The sequence below is a fragment of the Myotis nattereri genome (genome assembly GCF_964212035.1).
Source record: "Myotis nattereri genome assembly, chromosome: 1".
NCBI classification, from domain to species: domain Eukaryota; kingdom Metazoa; phylum Chordata; class Mammalia; order Chiroptera; family Vespertilionidae; genus Myotis; species Myotis nattereri.
In genome coordinates this window covers 112,559,137-112,577,262 of record NC_138075.1, presented here as the reverse complement: position 1 = coordinate 112,577,262, position 18,126 = coordinate 112,559,137, and the positions used below count along the sequence as shown (strand labels likewise).

The 18,126-nt window shown below is 43.9% G+C and overlaps 1 protein-coding gene and 1 pseudogene across 7 annotated transcripts in view; one reads left to right on the top strand and one right to left on the bottom strand.

The window, feature by feature from the left end:
• Positions 1-18,126, top strand: part of BBS4 (Bardet-Biedl syndrome 4) — a 120,407-nt gene that overhangs the window by 7,648 nt on the left and 94,633 nt on the right. For 5 of the 6 annotated variants that reach the window (XM_081085018.1, XM_081085014.1, XM_081085017.1 and 2 more), the window contains exon 2: positions 12,967-13,018. In XM_081085018.1, coding sequence (XP_080941144.1) covers positions 12,967-13,018 — 52 coding nt within the window. Of the gene's footprint in view, positions 1-12,244; positions 12,576-12,966; positions 13,019-18,126 lie in introns of those variants that run through there. The other variant, XM_081085020.1, reaches the window with a different exon arrangement.
• Positions 10,612-11,716, bottom strand: LOC308529548 (protein FAM118B-like; annotated as a pseudogene). Its single transcript has one exon. The product of its transcript is annotated as a protein FAM118B-like (transcript).

The window sequence follows — 18,126 nt, the reverse complement described above, 5'->3', positions numbered from 1 at the left end:
CCTGGATAATTGCGTCCGTCCCGGTGCCTGGCTGAATTTAGATAATGACACCCACCTCCTGGCACTTGAGCTATAGGTCAGGACTGACAACATTTCTGCCTTTGGCAAGGTATGTTTCCAGGACATGGCTTTGCCAACCTTTGCTCAGGTGCTCTCCCAGGCCCTCTCTACAATATGGTAGTTCTATTTTGAATTTTTTGAGGAACCTTCATACTGTTTTCCATGGTGGCTATACCAATGTACAACCCCAGCAACAGTGCATGAAGTTTCCCTTTTCTCCAAATCCTTGTAAACACTTATTGTTTGTTGATTTATTGATGGTGACCATTCTGACAGATATGAGGTGATAGATATATCATTGTGGTTTTAATTTGCATTTCTCTGGTGATTAGTGACATTGAGAATCTTTTTGTTTGTTTGTTTTGTTAATCCTCACACAAGGATATTTTTCCATTGATTTCTAGAGAGAGGGGAAGGAAGGGGAAGAGACAGAAAAACATTGATGTGAGAGAGACACATTGATTAGTTGCTTGCCGCACATGCCTGACCAAGGCTGGGGATTGAGCCTGCAATGGAGGTACATGCCCTTGACCAGAATAGAACCTGGGGCCTTTCAGTCCTCAGGCCAACACTCTATCCACTGAGCCAAACTGGCTAGGGTGTATTTTTTCTTTTTCATAAATATTTTTTATTGATTTTTAGAGAGGAAAAGAGAGGGAGGGAGAGAGGGAGAAACATCTATGCAAGAATGAAACATTGATTGGCTGCCTCCTGCAAGCCCCCCACTGGGGGCTGGAAAGGGGAGGATTGAATTCGCAACCCAGGGATGGACCTTGACTGGGAATTAAACCAGCAACTCCTTGGTGTATAGGATGATGCTCAACCAACAGTCAGACAGACCAGGGCAAGCATCTTTTCATATGTCTATTGGCCATGTGTATATCCTCTTTGGAGAAGTGTGTATTCAGGTCCTCTGCCCATTTTTAATTCGGATTTTTTTTTCCTTTTTCTTTTTGATGTTAAGTTGTATGAGTTCCTTATATATTTTGGATATTAACCCCTTAAAGCTGTATCATTGGTTAATATTTTCTCCCATTCAGTATGTTGTGTTTTTGTTTTGTCAATGGCTTCCTTTGCTGCATAGAAACTTTTGAGTTTGAATTTGTTTCCCTTACACGAGGACACATAGCCAAACATATTGCTAAGAGCAATGTCAAAGAGTTTACTGCCTGAGTTTTCTTCTAGAAGTTTTATGGTTTTAGGTCTTACATTTACATCTTTAATCCATTTTGAGTTTATTTTGTATATAGTTTAAGAAAATGGTCTAGGATTAAAAATGGAGGTGGAGTAAGTGGATGCTACACAGACATGCTCCCAGGACCAAACTGGAATTACAACTAAAATGCAAAAAAAAAAAAAAAAATCCTGAATAATCAATTGAAGATTAGCTTGAGAGAACCCTGATAACCATGGATGGAAAGTGGAGACCACACAGAGACTGGTAGGAAGGTGGAGGCGGGAAAGGGCTGGACAGGCTTCCACAGACAGCAACTGAAGTTCCAGAGAGATATCTCAGCAATGGGGTGTTACCACTGAGAACTCTGGGGTTTAATCCTCAAGCTGGATGCCCCCCCCCCCTCCAGCAGAGAGCACCAGAACTGAAAAAGGTGCCCACATAACTTCTGGCTGTGAAAAGCAGCAAGGTTGCTGTCTGCCAGGGAAAGATGGCTGGAAATGCAGTCACCCTCTTAAAGGGCCAATGCACAAAATTCTGTGTGCAGCCACTCATCATGGGCTCAGGCAGAGGAAGGGCAGAGTGGATTGGAGCTGTGTGAGTAGAAGCCAGGACTGGGACCTCTGGAGTTAGAGCTCAGAAGGCAGATACTCTGGTTTCTTGTGCTTAGTCAAACCCTCAGGCTGTGGATGGCATCTTTCTCAGGAAGACAGTTGCTATACTGGTAGTTTTGCCAAGGGGGAAGACAGTTGACCCACCCTATTAGAAAATACCTTGCCCCACACTGTGGAAAAACTCGCCACACCTGTGGATGATTGCCTGAGGGCTACTCAAGGACTGAATCCAATGTCTGTAGGCAGAGCTGGTTTCTGGAGGCTTTGAGTCTTTTCCTGATCTAATTAGCCAGAAACAGTGTTTGACACTGTCCTGCACTAGAGATTGAGAGGCATAGCAGATCTACCTAATACATAGTGGCAAACCCAAATAGGCAGACAAAATGAGGAGACAACAAACAATCCCCAAATGAAAGAACAAGAGAATTCTCTAGAAGAAGTGATAAATAAAATGGGGATAAGAAATTTATCTGAGATAGAGTTCAGAATAATGATGTAAAGATGCTCAACAGCAGGAGAAAAGATATAGTAACTACGAAAGAAGAACACTTGGAAATAAAGAATGACATAATATAAATAAATAACACATTGGAAGGAATACACAGCAGATTAGGGGAAGCTGAGGGTCGGACCAGTGACTTAGAAGATAGGGTTGAAAAAAATCACTCAATCAGAGAACCAAAAAGAAAAAACAATTGAAAAGCAAGAGGACAGCTTAAGGGAGCTGTGTGGGACAACATGAAACATAACAATATTAGAATAGCAGGTGTGCCAGAAGAGGCAGAAGGGATAGAGTATGTATTTGAAGAAATAATGGCAGAGCCCTAGCTGGTTTGGCTCAGTGGATACAATGTTGGCCTGTGGACTAAGGGGTCCCAGGTTTGATTCCTATCAAGGGCACATGCCCAGGTTGCAGGCTCAGTCTCCAGTGGGGGGCATGGAGGAGACAGCTGATCAGTGATTCTCTCTTATAATTGATGTTTCTATCTCTCTCTTCCTCTACCTCCTCTCTGAAATCAATAAAAATATTAAAAGAAAAGAAGAAATAATGGCAGAAAACATTCTTAACCTGGTGAAGGAAAAAGTCACACAAGTTCAGGAGGCACAGAGTCCTAAACAAGAAGAACCAAAACAGACCCATGCCCAGACACATCATAATTAAAATGCCAAAAATTAAAGACAGAGAGAATCTTAAACGCAGCAAGAGAAAAGAAAACTGTTACCTATAAAGGAGTTCCCATAAGGCTAACACCTGATTTCTCACCAGAAACTATAGGCCAGAAGGGAATGGCATGAAGTACTCAAGGTAATGGAAAGCAAGGATTTGAGACCAAGATTACTGTATCCAGCAAGGCTATCATTCAAAATAGACGGTCAAATAAAGAGCGTCCCAGACAAAAAATGGCTAAAGGAGTTCATCACCACCAAGCCAGCATTACAAGAAATGCTAAAGGGATTGCTGTAAGGGATTACTGAGAAGAAGAAACAGAGAGAAACCTAGCCATACAGAATTAAAATGGCTATAAATAAGTACCTCTCAATAATAACCCTAAATGTAAATGGATTAAATGCTCCAATCGAAAGGCATATGGTAGCTGAATGGATACAGAAACATGACCCAACTATATGCTGTCTATAAGAGACCACTTCAGAACGAAATACTCACACAGGATGCGAGTGAAGGGATGGAAAAAAAGTTTTCATGCAAATGGAAATGAAAAAAAAGCTGGGGTAGCAGTATTCATATCTGACAAAATAGACTTCAAAATGAAGGCCATCATAAGGGACAACAAAGGTCATTATAAATACTAATGAAATCAATCCAACAAGTGGATAAAACCCTGGTTAACATATGTACCCAATATAGGAGCACCTAATTATATAAAAAACTTCTAGAGGACTTTAAGGGGGAGATCGACAACAGTACAGTCATAGTAGGAGACTTTAACACCCCGCTGACTTCACTGGATAGATCTTCCAGACAAAGAATTAAGGAAACAGTGACTCTAAATGACACACTGGATCAGATTGATTGACTTGACATTTATAGAATACTAGTGGCCTGGTGTGTGAATTTGTGCACTTTGAAAGGAAATTAATTAGAAATATTTTAATATCACTATTCGCCCTTTCTCTATAATAGAAGTGTCAACCAAATTCACAATTGACAATGACAGATTGAAACATGTGCCATTGGCACCAGCAAAAGCTTTATATGTACTGTGCATGCGCAAGTCAACTTAGCTATATATACGTATATATATATATACATATATATATATATATATATATATATATATATATATATACGTATATATATATGTGTGTGTGTGTATATATATATATAACTTGCTTAGTTAGATCTGCTTTCTGATGTAGCTAAAGTTTTTCTAGCCCATTGAAGCACCCCAATTTCTCTTTCAGGTAATTTTCAGCAACACAGCACTAAATATCAACACGAAGCAGATTATTATTGTAGATGATGCAGGGAGAACAAAGGGTAAAATATTTAACTGCAGCAGTGTTTGACTATATTCTGTGCAGTGAGAAAACCTGAAGTCATTTTCAAGGTCCACCATTTCTTACTTCTTTTCAGTCAAGCCAAGTTTCTAAACTTTCTAAATCTCTGTTTTCCGGCTAATGAAAAGTTAAGAGGATTCCACCGAGTCTCCTATCTACCTACTCCAGGATTTCTGTGAAAATCAAATGAGATGAGGCACGGGAAAATGCTTCACAGACATTTGGTTACAGTGTAAAGTGTTTCTACCTGGCTATAAAGCAAGTCGTGTTCCTGGGCTGAAGAAACTGCAAGGAGGGTAGTCATTGCTAGGGAGAGGAAGCTGGGTGTTGCTACGTGACGTCATTACCTGGGCGGAGGGAAGGACACTTAGCATATTAGCCTTTTATATGTATAGATTTCACCCCAAAGTTGCAAATATGCATCCTTCTAAAGTGCACATGGTTCATTCTCAAAGATAGACCACATGTTAGGGCATAAAATAAGTCTCTACAAGTTCAAGAAGATTCAAGCATCTTCTCAGATCACAGTGGAATGAAATTAGAAATCAGCTACAATAAAAACACCCCAAAACATTCAAACACATGGAGGCTAAGTAGCATGTTATTAAGTAATGAATGTGTTACCAATGAGATCAAGAAAGAAATGAAAAATTTTCTGGATACAAATGAAAATGAACACAGCAACCCAAAATCTCTGGGATCCACTAAAAGCTGTACTGAGAGGGAAGTTCTTAGCACTACAGGCCTATTTAAAAAAAAGATATATTAATAATAAACTAACCCTGCTGCTGGGGTTCTTCTTCCAGCATCTAGAAGGGTTCAGGAAATCTGGAGAAGGCTGTGTGTAACTTAATAAAGAGTCCAGAGATAAAACATAATTTTGAAAGGCATTATAGGGAGTCAGAGAAGACTTAGCTAAAGGAACTAAGTTTTCCTCGTCTCAGGACCCCTTGCTTTTTATTTTATTTATTTATTTTTTTAATTAAATCTTTATTGTTCATATTATTACATTTGTTCCTCTTTTTTCCCCCCATAACTCCCCTCCTCCCAGTTCCCGCCCCACCATCCGCCCTCACTCCCCACCCACTGTCCTCATCCATAGGTGCACGATTTTTGTCCAGTCTCTTCCCGCATCTCCCACACCCCTTTCCCCCCCAAGAATAGTCAGTCCATTCCCTTTCTATGTCCCTGATTCTATTATGATCACCAGATTATTTATTCACTTGATTCTTAGATTCACTTGTTGATAGATGCATGTTTGTTGTTCATAATTTGTATCTTTACCTTTTTCTTCTTCCTCTTCTTAAAGGATACCTTTCAGCATTTCATATAATACTGGTTTGGTAGTGATGAACTCCTTTAGCTTTTCCTTATCTGTGAAGCTCTTTATCTGACCTTCAGTTCTGAATGATAGCTTTGCTGGATAAAGTAATCTTGGTTGTAGGTTCTTGGTATTCATCACTTTGAATATTTCTTGCTACTCCCTTCTGGCCTGCATAGTTTCTGTTGAGAAATCAGCTGACAGTTGTATGGGTATTCCCTTGTAGGTAACTGAGTTTCTTTCTCTTGCTGCTCTTAAGAGTCTCTCTTTGTCTTTTGCTCTTGGCATTTTAATTATGATGTGTCTTGGTGTGGTCCTCTTTGGATTCCTTTTGTTTGGGGTTCTCCGTGCTTCCTGGACTTGTAAGTCTATTTCTTTCACCAGGTAGGGGAAGTTTTCTGTCATTATTTCTTCAAATAGGTTTTCAATATCTTGCTCTTTCTCATCTTCTGACACCCCTATAATTCTGATGTTGGTACGCTTGAAGCTGTCCCAGAGGCTCCTTACACTATCTTCGTATTTTCGGATTCTTTTTTCATTTTGCTTTTCCGGTTGGGTGTTTTTAGCTTCTTCGCCTTTCAGATCTTTGCCTTGATTCTTGCGGTCCTCTGGTCTGCTGTTGGGAGTCTGTATAATATTCGTTATTTCAGTCTGTGTATGTTTAATTTCTAGTTGGTTCTTTATCATAACATCGAGGGTCTCATTAGATTTGTTGAGGATCTCATTAAGTTTATCAGCGGCTTCTAGACAGTTCTTGAGAGACCTTAAAAGTGTGGTCCTGAACTGAATATCCTCCATTGACAGTTTTGTCCTTTTTCTTTGTCTCCGCATTTTTTATGCTTTCTTGGTGCACCCCCTAGTGGTCTTTGTGCGCAGTCTTGTTGTAGTTAAGCCTTGATTGTTGTAGTTAATACTAGGGGGATTTGACCTCCAGGCCAGCTGGCTGTGAGAATCAGCTGTGTCTGCAATGGGAGAACTTCTGTGCTGGATCTCTAGGGCGGTGCTAATCTAGCCTTTGCCTGAGGCTATCTGGCAAATGGCTCTGCGCAGGGCTTTGGCGAGGCGGGTGGGTCACTCAGGCTCGGGATCAACAGGGTGGGCCGGAGAGAGCAGTTATGGCGGCTCTCAGTTCCGTCCCTAGGTGCTCTGCCTCACAGAGTCCCAGCAACCGCTGCAAACCTCGGAGAGAAAGCTGCCTTCGAGTTCCGACTGAAGCCAGACAGTCTCGCTTCTCCTGTTTGAGTCTGGGTCCCTAGAGACTCGCCCGGATCTGGAGCTCAGAATCTGAGACTCCCTCACGATTGAAAACAACAACCGCACCCTCCGCCGCCAGCCCGCTCCGCGCGCACTCCGTACCTCAGTATTTCACTTCAGCACTGCGCCTCCTCTGAGTCTGGGTATGATATTCTCTTTCCTCCTAGTTCTAGAATTTCCACTCAGCCAGCCTTCCTGTGGTTCTGGATGATGTCCGTTCCGTCTTTTAGGTGTGTTTTGATTTGGTTGTTCAAGGCAGCAATCTCCGGCGTTAACCTATGCCACCATCTTGGTTCTCTCCCTGTCTGAGGGTTTTAGCATTTAGGTAAAATTGAGGTAGGAAAATTGATGCTAAAGGAACGATGAAAATAGAATGGAGAACACAAACCCCAAAATAAAATAAAGAGAAAATAAAATGGCACTTTAAAAAATGGTAAAATGGTAGCAGTAATAATACTGGTTAAAAATAAAAATGTAGTAATTAAAAGGGTAAAATCAGGTGATGGAAAAAGAAGAAGAAAACATTGGTTTCTTAGTTAAAAGGTGAAAAAAGAAAAAAAAGATTTGCAGTAGTGAAGGTCCTTCGGTTCTTCTACTCGTCAGACTGGCTCATCTTAGTCCTGCCAGGTATTCAGGAGAGTGTTGAATATCCCTGCGATACACTGTTCCTCCGTTTTATAAACCACAGTCCTGATTTTAAAGCAGGCCGTATTTGTGTCCCAGACTGCCTTAATTTGTTTTTAGCTAAGAGTCAGTTTGTGGCTCAGCCTCTGGGTGGCAATGTTTTTGGGTTGGCCTATGAGGCTATAGGGCCTCTCTGTCCAGTAGCTTGGGTTTATCGTCTCTATTGCACTTAAAACTGGTTTGGGGAAGTCCACTGCCCAGAACTGGTTCCTTAATCGTTACCCGCTCTGTGTTGTTGCTGGGATTGAAAATCCCTCTATAGGCCAGATCCTGTTAACTCCCAGGGACTGATCAGATTATTTTAATCCTTGATCTCGTTCAGGGTGGAATCTGGGTGTGGCTGTGCTCCTTGCCTGGGGGCTAGGTGGAGGAGTCCCACCCTCCGGAGAGAATGGCTGCCCCGATCCTGGCCCAGGGGTGTCTCAGCACTCAATTCACTGCCACCTCTCCCGGCCCCCCCCCCCCTCTCCTCAGTCTCTCCCCAGATTCCACTCGTCCCCACCTTCTCCCTTTCTTCAGCACAGGTGAGTGTCTGTATCTGAAATGTCTTATGAACAGGATTCAGTGAAAACAAACAAACGCCGGCCGCGGAAACGGGGAAGGCTGAGTTTCTGTAAGCTCTTCTCTTACTGGCACTGCATGGTCTGGTCAGCTCTTCAGGCTGCCCCCTTTAGGCTCAGTCCTCCGTGATCACAGAACCCAGATCTCAAATCCCCTGGCGCCAGGAATCCCACGGATCTCCTTTCCCCAGTCAGGGGCTGTGCCTGTCCCAAGGGACGCGGCTATCTGCCACGCAGTCTCCCTCCGACCCTCTGGGCTCAGAGGTCTGGCAAACTTTCCTGCCAAAATCCCTGTTTTTTTTTTTTTACCTTTCCAGGGGAGTTCTGCCCTTCCTGGCTGCAAACCGTCTCACCAGCTGAGTAATTTCGCCAATTCGGGGTGGGTGTTATTAGTTTCAGCTGCTCACTCCATTTGCTCCGGGACACGACCTGGGATGGGTCTGCCTATATCGCGACCTGGGATGGGTCTGCCTATATCGCCGCCATCTTCGGACTCGAATTTTTTGTAATTTTCATGTGTTATAAAATATTATTTTTTTTTAACCATTAGAAAGTGTAAAAACTACTCAGCTGGTTTGTGGGCTTTATAAAAACAGGCTGGAGCCCTAGCCAGTTTGGCTCAATGGATAGAGCATTGGTCTACGGACTGAAGGGTCCCAGGTTCAATTCCTGTCAAGGGTACATACCTCGGTTGCAGGCTCCTCCCTGGCCCGAGCCCTGGTTGAGGCTTGTGCAGGAGGCAATCAATTGATGTGTTTCTCTCATATTGATATTTCTCTCTGTCTTTCCCTTTCTCTTCCACTCTCTGAAAACAGGCTGGATTTGACCTTAGGCCGTAGTTTTTGCTGACTTTGTATCTAGATTAGCATTTATTTTACTTAGTATTGGATACTTGGTAATTATTCTTATAATGTCTTAATGTGATACTGTCTTCCATTTTTAATTATTGAGAAGTTAGCTGTCAATCTAATTATCCTTTCTTTTTAGGTAATGTGGTGATAAGTTTTTCTTTGGTTGTATTTTATTTTTTAATATATTTAAAAAATAGATTTTATTGATTTTTTACAGAGAGGAAGGGAGAGGGATAGAGAGCTAGAAACATCTATGAGAGAGAAACATTGATCAGCTGCTTCCTGAACATCCCCTACTGGGTATGTGCCCGCAACCAAGGTACATGCCCCTGACTGGAATCGAACCTGGGACCCTTCAGTCCGCAGGCCGACGCTTCATCCTCTGAGCCAAACCGGTTAGGGCTATTTTTTAAATATTTTTGTTGACTTTTAGAGAGAGGGGAAAGGAGAGGGAGAAAGAGAAACATTGATATGAGAGCAGAACATTGATTATCTCCTGCACGCCCCCTACCAGGGATTGAGCCTGAAACTTGGGCATGTGCTGTGATTAGGAATCCAACCTGCAACCTTTCAGTGCATGGGATGATGCCAAATCAGCTGAGCTACACCTGCCAGTGCTTCTTAGTTGCTTTTAAGAACTTCTTATTGTCTTTGGTGCAGGTCCCTGTGATATATCTAAATGTCGCTTTATTTTCATTTAACCTGGTCAGGATTGATTGAGGATCCAGAATCTGAAGATTCGTGTCTCATTACCTATGGAAATTTTCAGCCATTATTTTTGCTCATATCATATATCATATAATATAAAACATAGGAGGTGGGAAAATCCATTTGAAGGTTTTTTGCAGTTATAATGTAAGATATTATCTATTATATTATTTACTACGATGTGTTACTTAAAAAGAACTCCCTCCTAGTATTGAGTGCTAGACAATTTCTGTGTAGATGACCTCATAAGCTTCCTTTTAAAATTTTTAAAAATTTTATAGGCAAAAGCTTTTAATAGAACTTAGTTATGTAAAGTACTGTGCACTCTAAAAGATGTAGAAAACTAGAGTTTCGAGTCTTTATTTAAAAAAGCCATTAAGCTTCATTGAAAAACCAAGTGTAGAGTACAAGACTGCAACAAGGGCTATGGCAATTCCATGGCATCTAGACCCCAAGTCTTTCATGCTGTCGGTCAGTGGATATCACACTGATCTGCTGTGTGGACACAGGCATGTCTAGCCTAGGAGTGAGGTGGGGAGTTGCATGTGGGTTCTGTTGTCAGTTCATTATTCTTAAACTGGAACAGGCCAAGAAGTAGCCAGCATGAAGGATTAAGTTGGAATGCGCCTCTCCCCTCCCATACCTCCAACCTTCAACTTCTGGTTGTTGGTTCTTCTTAGGATCTGTGTTGAGTTCTTGTAAGTTTACTGTTAAATGCTGTCCATGATAGGGCCTTAGAGCTTGGTCTAATGGTGGTGATTTCTGTAGTCCTCTCATGTACTGCCACTCTCATTTCACTGAGTGCTGCAAGTGAACCTTTTCTCACCATCTCTGATCTACCCTTCATGGACATCTCACTGGCCAGTTACTTGAAATATTCTGGAAGATCAGCATATTCATTTCCATAGATGATCTTAATCCCTTTGTCCAGCCTGTTTTCTTGAAGCTTCTTGAACTTATCTACATCTCCTTTTCAAACCAGTATGAAATGTTCTAAGTCAGATTTATGCTTGACATCCTCCAGCAAAAAGGGCTTAGAAAGTGATATCACCCATAGTCCAGTCACAATCCAGGAAAAGAAATGACTTGTTTTCATAGAGTTTCTGAGTTTCTTGTAACTTCATTGTCCCTGAGCACATTCTAATACACTGCTCGTTAAAGGACAGTGCCACTGGGGTTGGTATAACATGCTCAGCTTCCAATTCTCTTGAGTCCACTCTAGAGCCTTTTTTGCACCAGTAAGGTCAAGGATTCAAGTTGTTTTCTCTGGTCTGCTGCATACAGTTCCAGGAGATTGTCAAAATTTGTAGTCAATACCAGTGCTCCACTTTTCATCAGGTGGAAAATTGACTGAAGTATCTGTTTTCCAGAGTCTTCCATCTTTGACTCCAAGCCATTGAATACTTCATGTAAACAGTTCTTGAAAAACGTGGATTGAACATTATACTATATGAGGAGAGTCTCTGAATAGGTCATGGGCAACATGAACAGATTTTTGTCTCCATGGAGACATTTCTGAAATTTTTTGCTCTCAGTTTCTAGAAGATCAAGATGAATGGCAGCATCAGCAGGCCTGAATTAACTCCTTCCAGGATTTTAGGGCTGGAACCTGAGTTGCACTTGCAGCACTAATGCTTGTTCCAATCATCAGCACAAGTTCCCAAGGCTTCTTACTTTTTAAGCTTGGAAGCAGCTTCCTGTGCTTTTTGGTGGGGGTGCGCCATCTCTGAAAAAAAAAAAAAAATGAGAGGCCCGGTGCATGAAATTTGTGTGTGGGGTGAGGAGTTCTCTCAGCCTGGCCTACACCTTCAATCAGGACCCCTCGGGGATGTCCAACTGCCTTTTGTAATCCGGGACTGCTGGCTCCTAACTGGTCACCTGCCTGCCTGACTGCCTGATTGCCCCTAACCACCTCTCCCTGCCTCATGACCCCTAACCACCTCTGTCTGTCTGCCTGATCACCTCTAACTGCTCCCCTACTGGCCTGATTGCCCCTAACCGCCTCTGCCTCGTCCTGCTCCTGGGACCCAGGATTCCCTCCTCTGGCTGGTTGCAGGCACCCAGGACCTGGGCTTCTCTCCCTCTGGCCAGCTGCAGGTACCCAGGACCCGGGCCGGCTTCCCCTGGGCTGGCTGCAGTTGCAGGGGACTGTGGGCGGGTGGCTTCACCTGGACCGCAGCCACAGACACCCGGGACCGTGGAGCGGGTGGCTTGTCCCTCTCTCGGGCCACAGCTGCAGGCGCTGGTGCCCGGGACCACTGGGCAGATGGCCTATCCCTCTCCCAGGCTGCAGGTGCAGATGCAGCACTGGCACCTGGGACTGTGGGGATTGTGGGGCATGCAGATTGTCCCTCTCCCAGGCTGCAGGTGTAGGCACAGCTGCTGGCACCTGGGACCATGTGGCAGGTGGCTTGTCTCTCTCTCAGGCTGCAAGCACAGGCGTAGCCGCTGGTGCCTGGGACCGCGGGGCGGGTGGCTTGTCCCTCTCCCGGGCTGTAGACTGGCTGGTCCCCATTCTTCTCTTGTGAGCTCATTTGTGCCTGGCTGGTCCCCATTCTTCTCTCAGGAGCTCATTTGTGCCTGGCTGGTCCCCATTCCTCTCTTGCGAGCTCATTTGTGCCTGGCTGATCCCCATTCCTCTCTCCCCAGTGTTGAGTGTCTGAGCCCTTATGGCATGATGGAGTGAGGGCGTGACAACCATTTGCATATCAGCTCTTTATTATATAGGATATCAGAAGTCTGGCTCCCTGTAGAAGCCATTCATCCAGTCTTGTGCAAAAATGAGAATTTCCTTGTCACTGCTTTCCCTCCTCTGAAGCTTCTGAGAAGGTATATTTATATCTGCTCCAAATGCTGCTGCTCTAACTCATAAGCTCTCTTTTATTTAAGTTATCACTTTTTTGGTTTGGTTGCTGAGAAGTATAGCATTACGTATAATATTAATATGTAGTGTCTAAGAACTTAGTACATTTATTTGTGCACGTTTTATCCTGTATATAATTATACATGATAAATACACAAGTATTTTTATATTATCAATATGCATTTTACATTACTAATAGTTTGCTTGATCTTTGTTTTTTAAACTGTGTTCAGAACAATCCTTTGTATCTGTATGCAGTTAATGGATTAATTGGAAAGCTACTGATTGTTATTTGAATGCTTCTTTAAGTTTGCAAGATTTAGGCTAGTGCTTTAACCTAGACTTCTTTCATTTTAGAGAACTCAATTTCCTGCATCTGCTGAATCTCAAAAACCCCACCTGAAAAAAGGTCTGTATACAGTTTTATTGTATATTTGCAGATTTCTCTTATTTCTTTTTTCTGTATGAATTAGAGCTTCTTAAAATATGATTGTTGACAAAAGTACTATAATTGGGTTTTTCCATAGCTAGTTTTTATTTTATGGAATTGTTAGGTATTGGAAGGTTGATTTTACCTGTAACTGTGTTCAAATGGAGTTTTATTATATAACTAGAGGCCCAGTACACAAAAATTTGTGCACTCGGCGGGGAGGGGGGGTCCCTCAGCCTGGCCTGTGCCCTCTCGCAGTCTGGGACCCCTTGGGAGATAACGACCTGCTGGCTTAGGCCTGCTCCTGGGTGGCAGAGGGCAGGCCCAATCCCTAGGTGCAGCCCCTGGTCGGGCTCAGAGCAGGGCCGATTGGGGAGTTGGGGCACCGCCCCCTGTCATGCACAGAGCAGGGTGGATCGGGAGGTTGCGATGCCACCCTCAGTCATGCTCAGGGTAGGGCCGATTGGGGGGTTGGGATACCGCCCCCTGTCACACTCAAGGCAGGGTCGATGGGGAGGTTGCGGTGCCACCCCCTGTCACGCACAGAGCAGGGCCAATCAGGGGGTTGGGGCATTGCCCCCTGTCACTCACAGAGCAGGGCCCATCAGGGTGGTTGGGGCTCTGTACCCTGTCACGCACAGAGCAGGGCAGATCAGGGGGTTGGGGTGCTGCCCTCTATCACCCACAGAGAAGGGCCGATCAGGGGGTTGGGGCGCCGCCACTCTCACACTCAGGGCAGGGCCGATGGGGAGGTTATTGGTCTACCCTGTCACACACACAGCAGGGCCGTGGGAGGGGGTGGGTGTTGGGGCGCCGCACCCTGCCACACACAGAGCAGGGCCGATCAGGGGGTTGGGGCGCCGCACCCTGTCAAACACAGAGCTGCAGGGCGATCAGGGGGTTGGGGAGCTCCCCCCTATCAGGCACAGAGCAGGGCTGATCAGGGGGTTGGGGCGCCTTCCTCTGTCACAAACAGAGCAGGGTGGATAGGGAGGTTGTGGCCCCGCCCCCTGTCACACACAGAGCCACAGGGCGATGATGGGGTTTGGGCGCTGCCCCCTGTCATGCTGATCCCGGTGCTGGGAGGCATATTACCCTTATACTATATAGGGTAGAGGCCTGGTGCATGGGTGGGTGCCGGCTGGTTTGCCCTGAAGGGTGTCCTGGATCAGGGTGGGGGTCCCCACTGGGGTGCCTGGCCAGCCTAGGTGAGGGGATGATGGCTGTTTGCAGCTGGTCACACCCCCTTCAGGGTGCGGGTCCCCACTGGGGTGCCTGGCCAGTCTGGGTGAGGGGCTGAGGGCTGTTTTCAGGCTGGGGGTGACTGAAGCTCCCAAACGCTCCTTTTTTTCTTTTTTCTTTTTTATTCTGGGCCAGCTTTAGCTCTGAAGCTTGGCTCCAGCTCTTAGGCCTCCACTGCTGAAAGTAGGTTTCTGGCCTTTGCTTACAATGTTGCGATCCTGCTGGCTGAAGCCCGGCGGACTAAAGCAGGTTTCTGGGGTTTTGTTTAGCTTCTATATTTGTTACATAGTTGCTTAGAGTTGCAGCTCAGAGGGCTGCAGCAGCAGGCGGGGAACATTGGAGTCCTCCGTCACTGAAGCAAGCAAGCCTCATGTTAGTTTCAAGCTGCCTGGCTGCCGGCCGCCATCTTGGCTGGCAGTTAATTTGCATATTTCCCTGATTAGCCAATGGGAAGGGTAGCGGTCGTACGCTAATTACCATGTTTCTCTTTTATTAGATAGGATGTGTACTAATTTCCCACTTGTGAAAAAACCACTCTAAAATTCCCATAAATACATATCAGGCCTCAATAATCTCATATATATGTTAAGTAAATGTTCAGGTTTACAAAAATTGAGTCTGGGAAGCCTAACTTGGTAAGGTCCTATACCAGTGGTTCTTAACCTTCCTAATGCCGTGACCCTTTAATACAGTTCCTTATGTTGTGGTGACCCCCAACCATAAAATTATTTTCATTGCTACTTCATAACTGTAATTTTGCTACTGTTATGAATTGTAATGTAAATATCTGATATGCAGGATGTATTTTCATTGTTAGAAATTGAACATAATTAAAACATAGTGATTAATCACAAAAACAATATGTAATTATATATGTGTTTTCCAATGGTCTTAGGCGACCCCTGTGAACGGGTCGTTCGACCCCCAAAGGGGTCGCGACCCACAGGTTGAGAACCGCTGACCTATACTATAATGAAGTGCATTTTATAATCTGATAGGAATATGATATATATTTTATTTAGAGGAACAGGATATCTTCATTTATTAACCTATAGCCTTAGGAGGGTTTGCATCCGGTTGTAGGTTACTGCGTATATTGGATATTTTCCTATGCCTCAACTATTTATTTCACCAGGCTGTACTTCCTTTGCAACATGTGTTTTCCTATAGTCTGCTAAGAGTTTGAAAGTTAATTTATCATTAAATTGTTTAGTTTACTTCGGGCATTTCTGTTACTCTTTTTTTTTTTTTTTTAAAGTATATCATTAATCATTTTTAAAAATATTTTTATTGATTTTTTACAGAGAGGAAGGGAGAGAGATAGAGAGTTAGAAACATCGATGAGAGAGAAACATCGATTAGCTGCCTCCTGCACATCTCCTACTGGGGATGTGCCCACAACCCAGGTACATGCCCTTGACTGGAATCGAACCTGGGACCTTTCAGTCCGCAGGCTGACGCTCTATCCACTGAGCCAAACTGGTTTCGGCTCTGTTACTCTTTGAAATTATAATTTAAATTATTGTAAAATCTGATTGCTTTTCAGGAATTTATTTTCAAAGAGTTTTCCAGGATTATATCTTTCACTGAAAGAGCAGTACTTCTGTAATTTAGATTGTTATATAGATGTAATTCTGCCAATCCTATATAATAAAAGGGTAATATGCAAATTGACCCTAATGGTGGAATGACCAGAACGACCGCTGGACCAGTCACTATTAGGTGCACTGACCACCTCTTGGTCCCTTTCCCTGGCCGGAAGGCTCTGATTGCCTGATGGTGAACGGGGAACCGGGGGTGGGTGGCAGGGGACGCAGGCGACATCAGGCCAAGGCCCCTTTCCTGCCAGTCGCCCCACACACAGAGGGTGACCTGCGGCAGTGGTGGGGCCAGCGAGCAGACATGATCGGCTGACCTCTTGGTCCCTTCCCCCGGCCGTCAGGCACCCGTCACCTGATGGCAAAAGGGGAACTGGGTGTGGGTGGTGGCGGGGGGCAGGGCTGGGGAAGATGGCCCTGATCGCAGGCCAGGCCTAGGGACCGTACCCACGCACGAATTTCGTGTGCCCGGCCTCTAGTATTTAACATAATTGCTAATATTTTTATACTATTTCTGGGCATGAGAAATCACCTTCCTATGATATGTGTTACTTCATTTAATCACCAGGGTAATTTGGCTAGTTAAGTGGGGGTAGTGGGTATTGTGATTATCTCTCCATTGTTCTTTCCACACTTCCTCCAGAGTCAAACCCAGAGGTTTCATTGATTCCCAGACTAAGAGATCTGTAATTAGTATACACCAATTGAGAATTGGCCCATGCCCAATCCCGGTTAATAATATACAAAGTTTATAGGTATGAGGAAAAGGGACACAAGCTATGCTATAAAATTTAATAGTGCTGTCCTGTCCCTTCTAATCAGTTCTTTCTCCCTTCTTCACTACAGAGCAACTGCTTTCTTATTTCTTTTATTAAAGTTTAGAATTTCCTGTTCTTGAACCCCTCATAACTATGAGTACTTTTTAACAGATTCCAGGATCAGTGATAGGTGTTTGGAATACAGAGATTAATAGGGTATCAATTCTGCCCTCAGGGGATTGACAGTCTTCAGGGTATCCTATATAATAAAAGCTAATATGCTAAGTGTCCGATTGTTCATTTGACTGGTCGACCAGTCGCTATGACGCGCACTGACCACCAGGGGGCAGACACTCTGACTGGTAGGTTAGCTTGCTGCTGGGGTCTGGCCAATCGGGACTGGGTGAGACAGGCCAGAAACATCCTGGAGCCCTCCTGTAGTCCCTCCCGGGTTGGTCAACCTCCTGCGGTCCCTCCCCGGCCAGCCGGTCCTGATTGGGACTGGGCGAGACGGGCCAGACACGCCCTGGACCAATCCGTGCACTGGGCCTCTAGAGCAGGGGTCCTCAAACTTTTTAAACAGGGGGCCAGTTCACTGTCCCTCAGACCATTGGAGCACCAGACTATAGTTTAAAAAAAAACTATGAACAAATTCCTATGCACACTGCACATATCTTATTTTGAAGTAAAAAAACAAAACGGGAACAAATACAATATTTGTATTTGCATGTGGCCCGCAGGCCGTAGTTTGAGGACCCCTGTTCTAGTGTATAAGCAAATAATTAAAGTTCAGTATATACTTCCTAGATCCTTTCTTTTGAAGGTTAAACATTTACAGTTTTTTTCAACTATTCACGTGAGATGTTTAGAACACTTCACTATTATTGCATTGGTTTTCTGGTGAAATGTGTTGGTACCCTAGGAAGTATAGAGTTCAGGACTAAATAGAGTATTTATGGTGTGGTTAGAACAGGGCCATATGGAATGTCTGAAAGATAAAATCTCTTCATCGGCACCTTTTATTTATGTTAGCCCAGCTCAAGGTTGCACTGCCTTTTGGGCAACCATTTAATACATTTGGAATATTACTGTATTGCACTGTGGCAGGGGTATCATTCATGTAGAATACAATGACTGCAATAAAAATGATGCTTTGGAGTTGTGCATGGTGGTGACACAGGCCCCTAAAATATCGAGGATATAACAACATGCTCTTAATCTTCCCTTAATTTCTGGCTTCCATAACCCATAATTTTATCTATCAATACGGTGGATTACATTGAATTTTGGAATGTTGTACCAACCTTGCATTCCTGGGGTAAATCTCACACGGTCACAATATATTAATCTTTTTATATATGGCTGGATTCCATTTGCTATATTTTGTTAAGGATTTTGCATTTGTGTTCATGAAAGTTGTTGGTTTATAGTTTTTATTTTTTGTGATACTTTTGTCTACTTTGCATATCAGGGTTATGCTGGCCTCAAA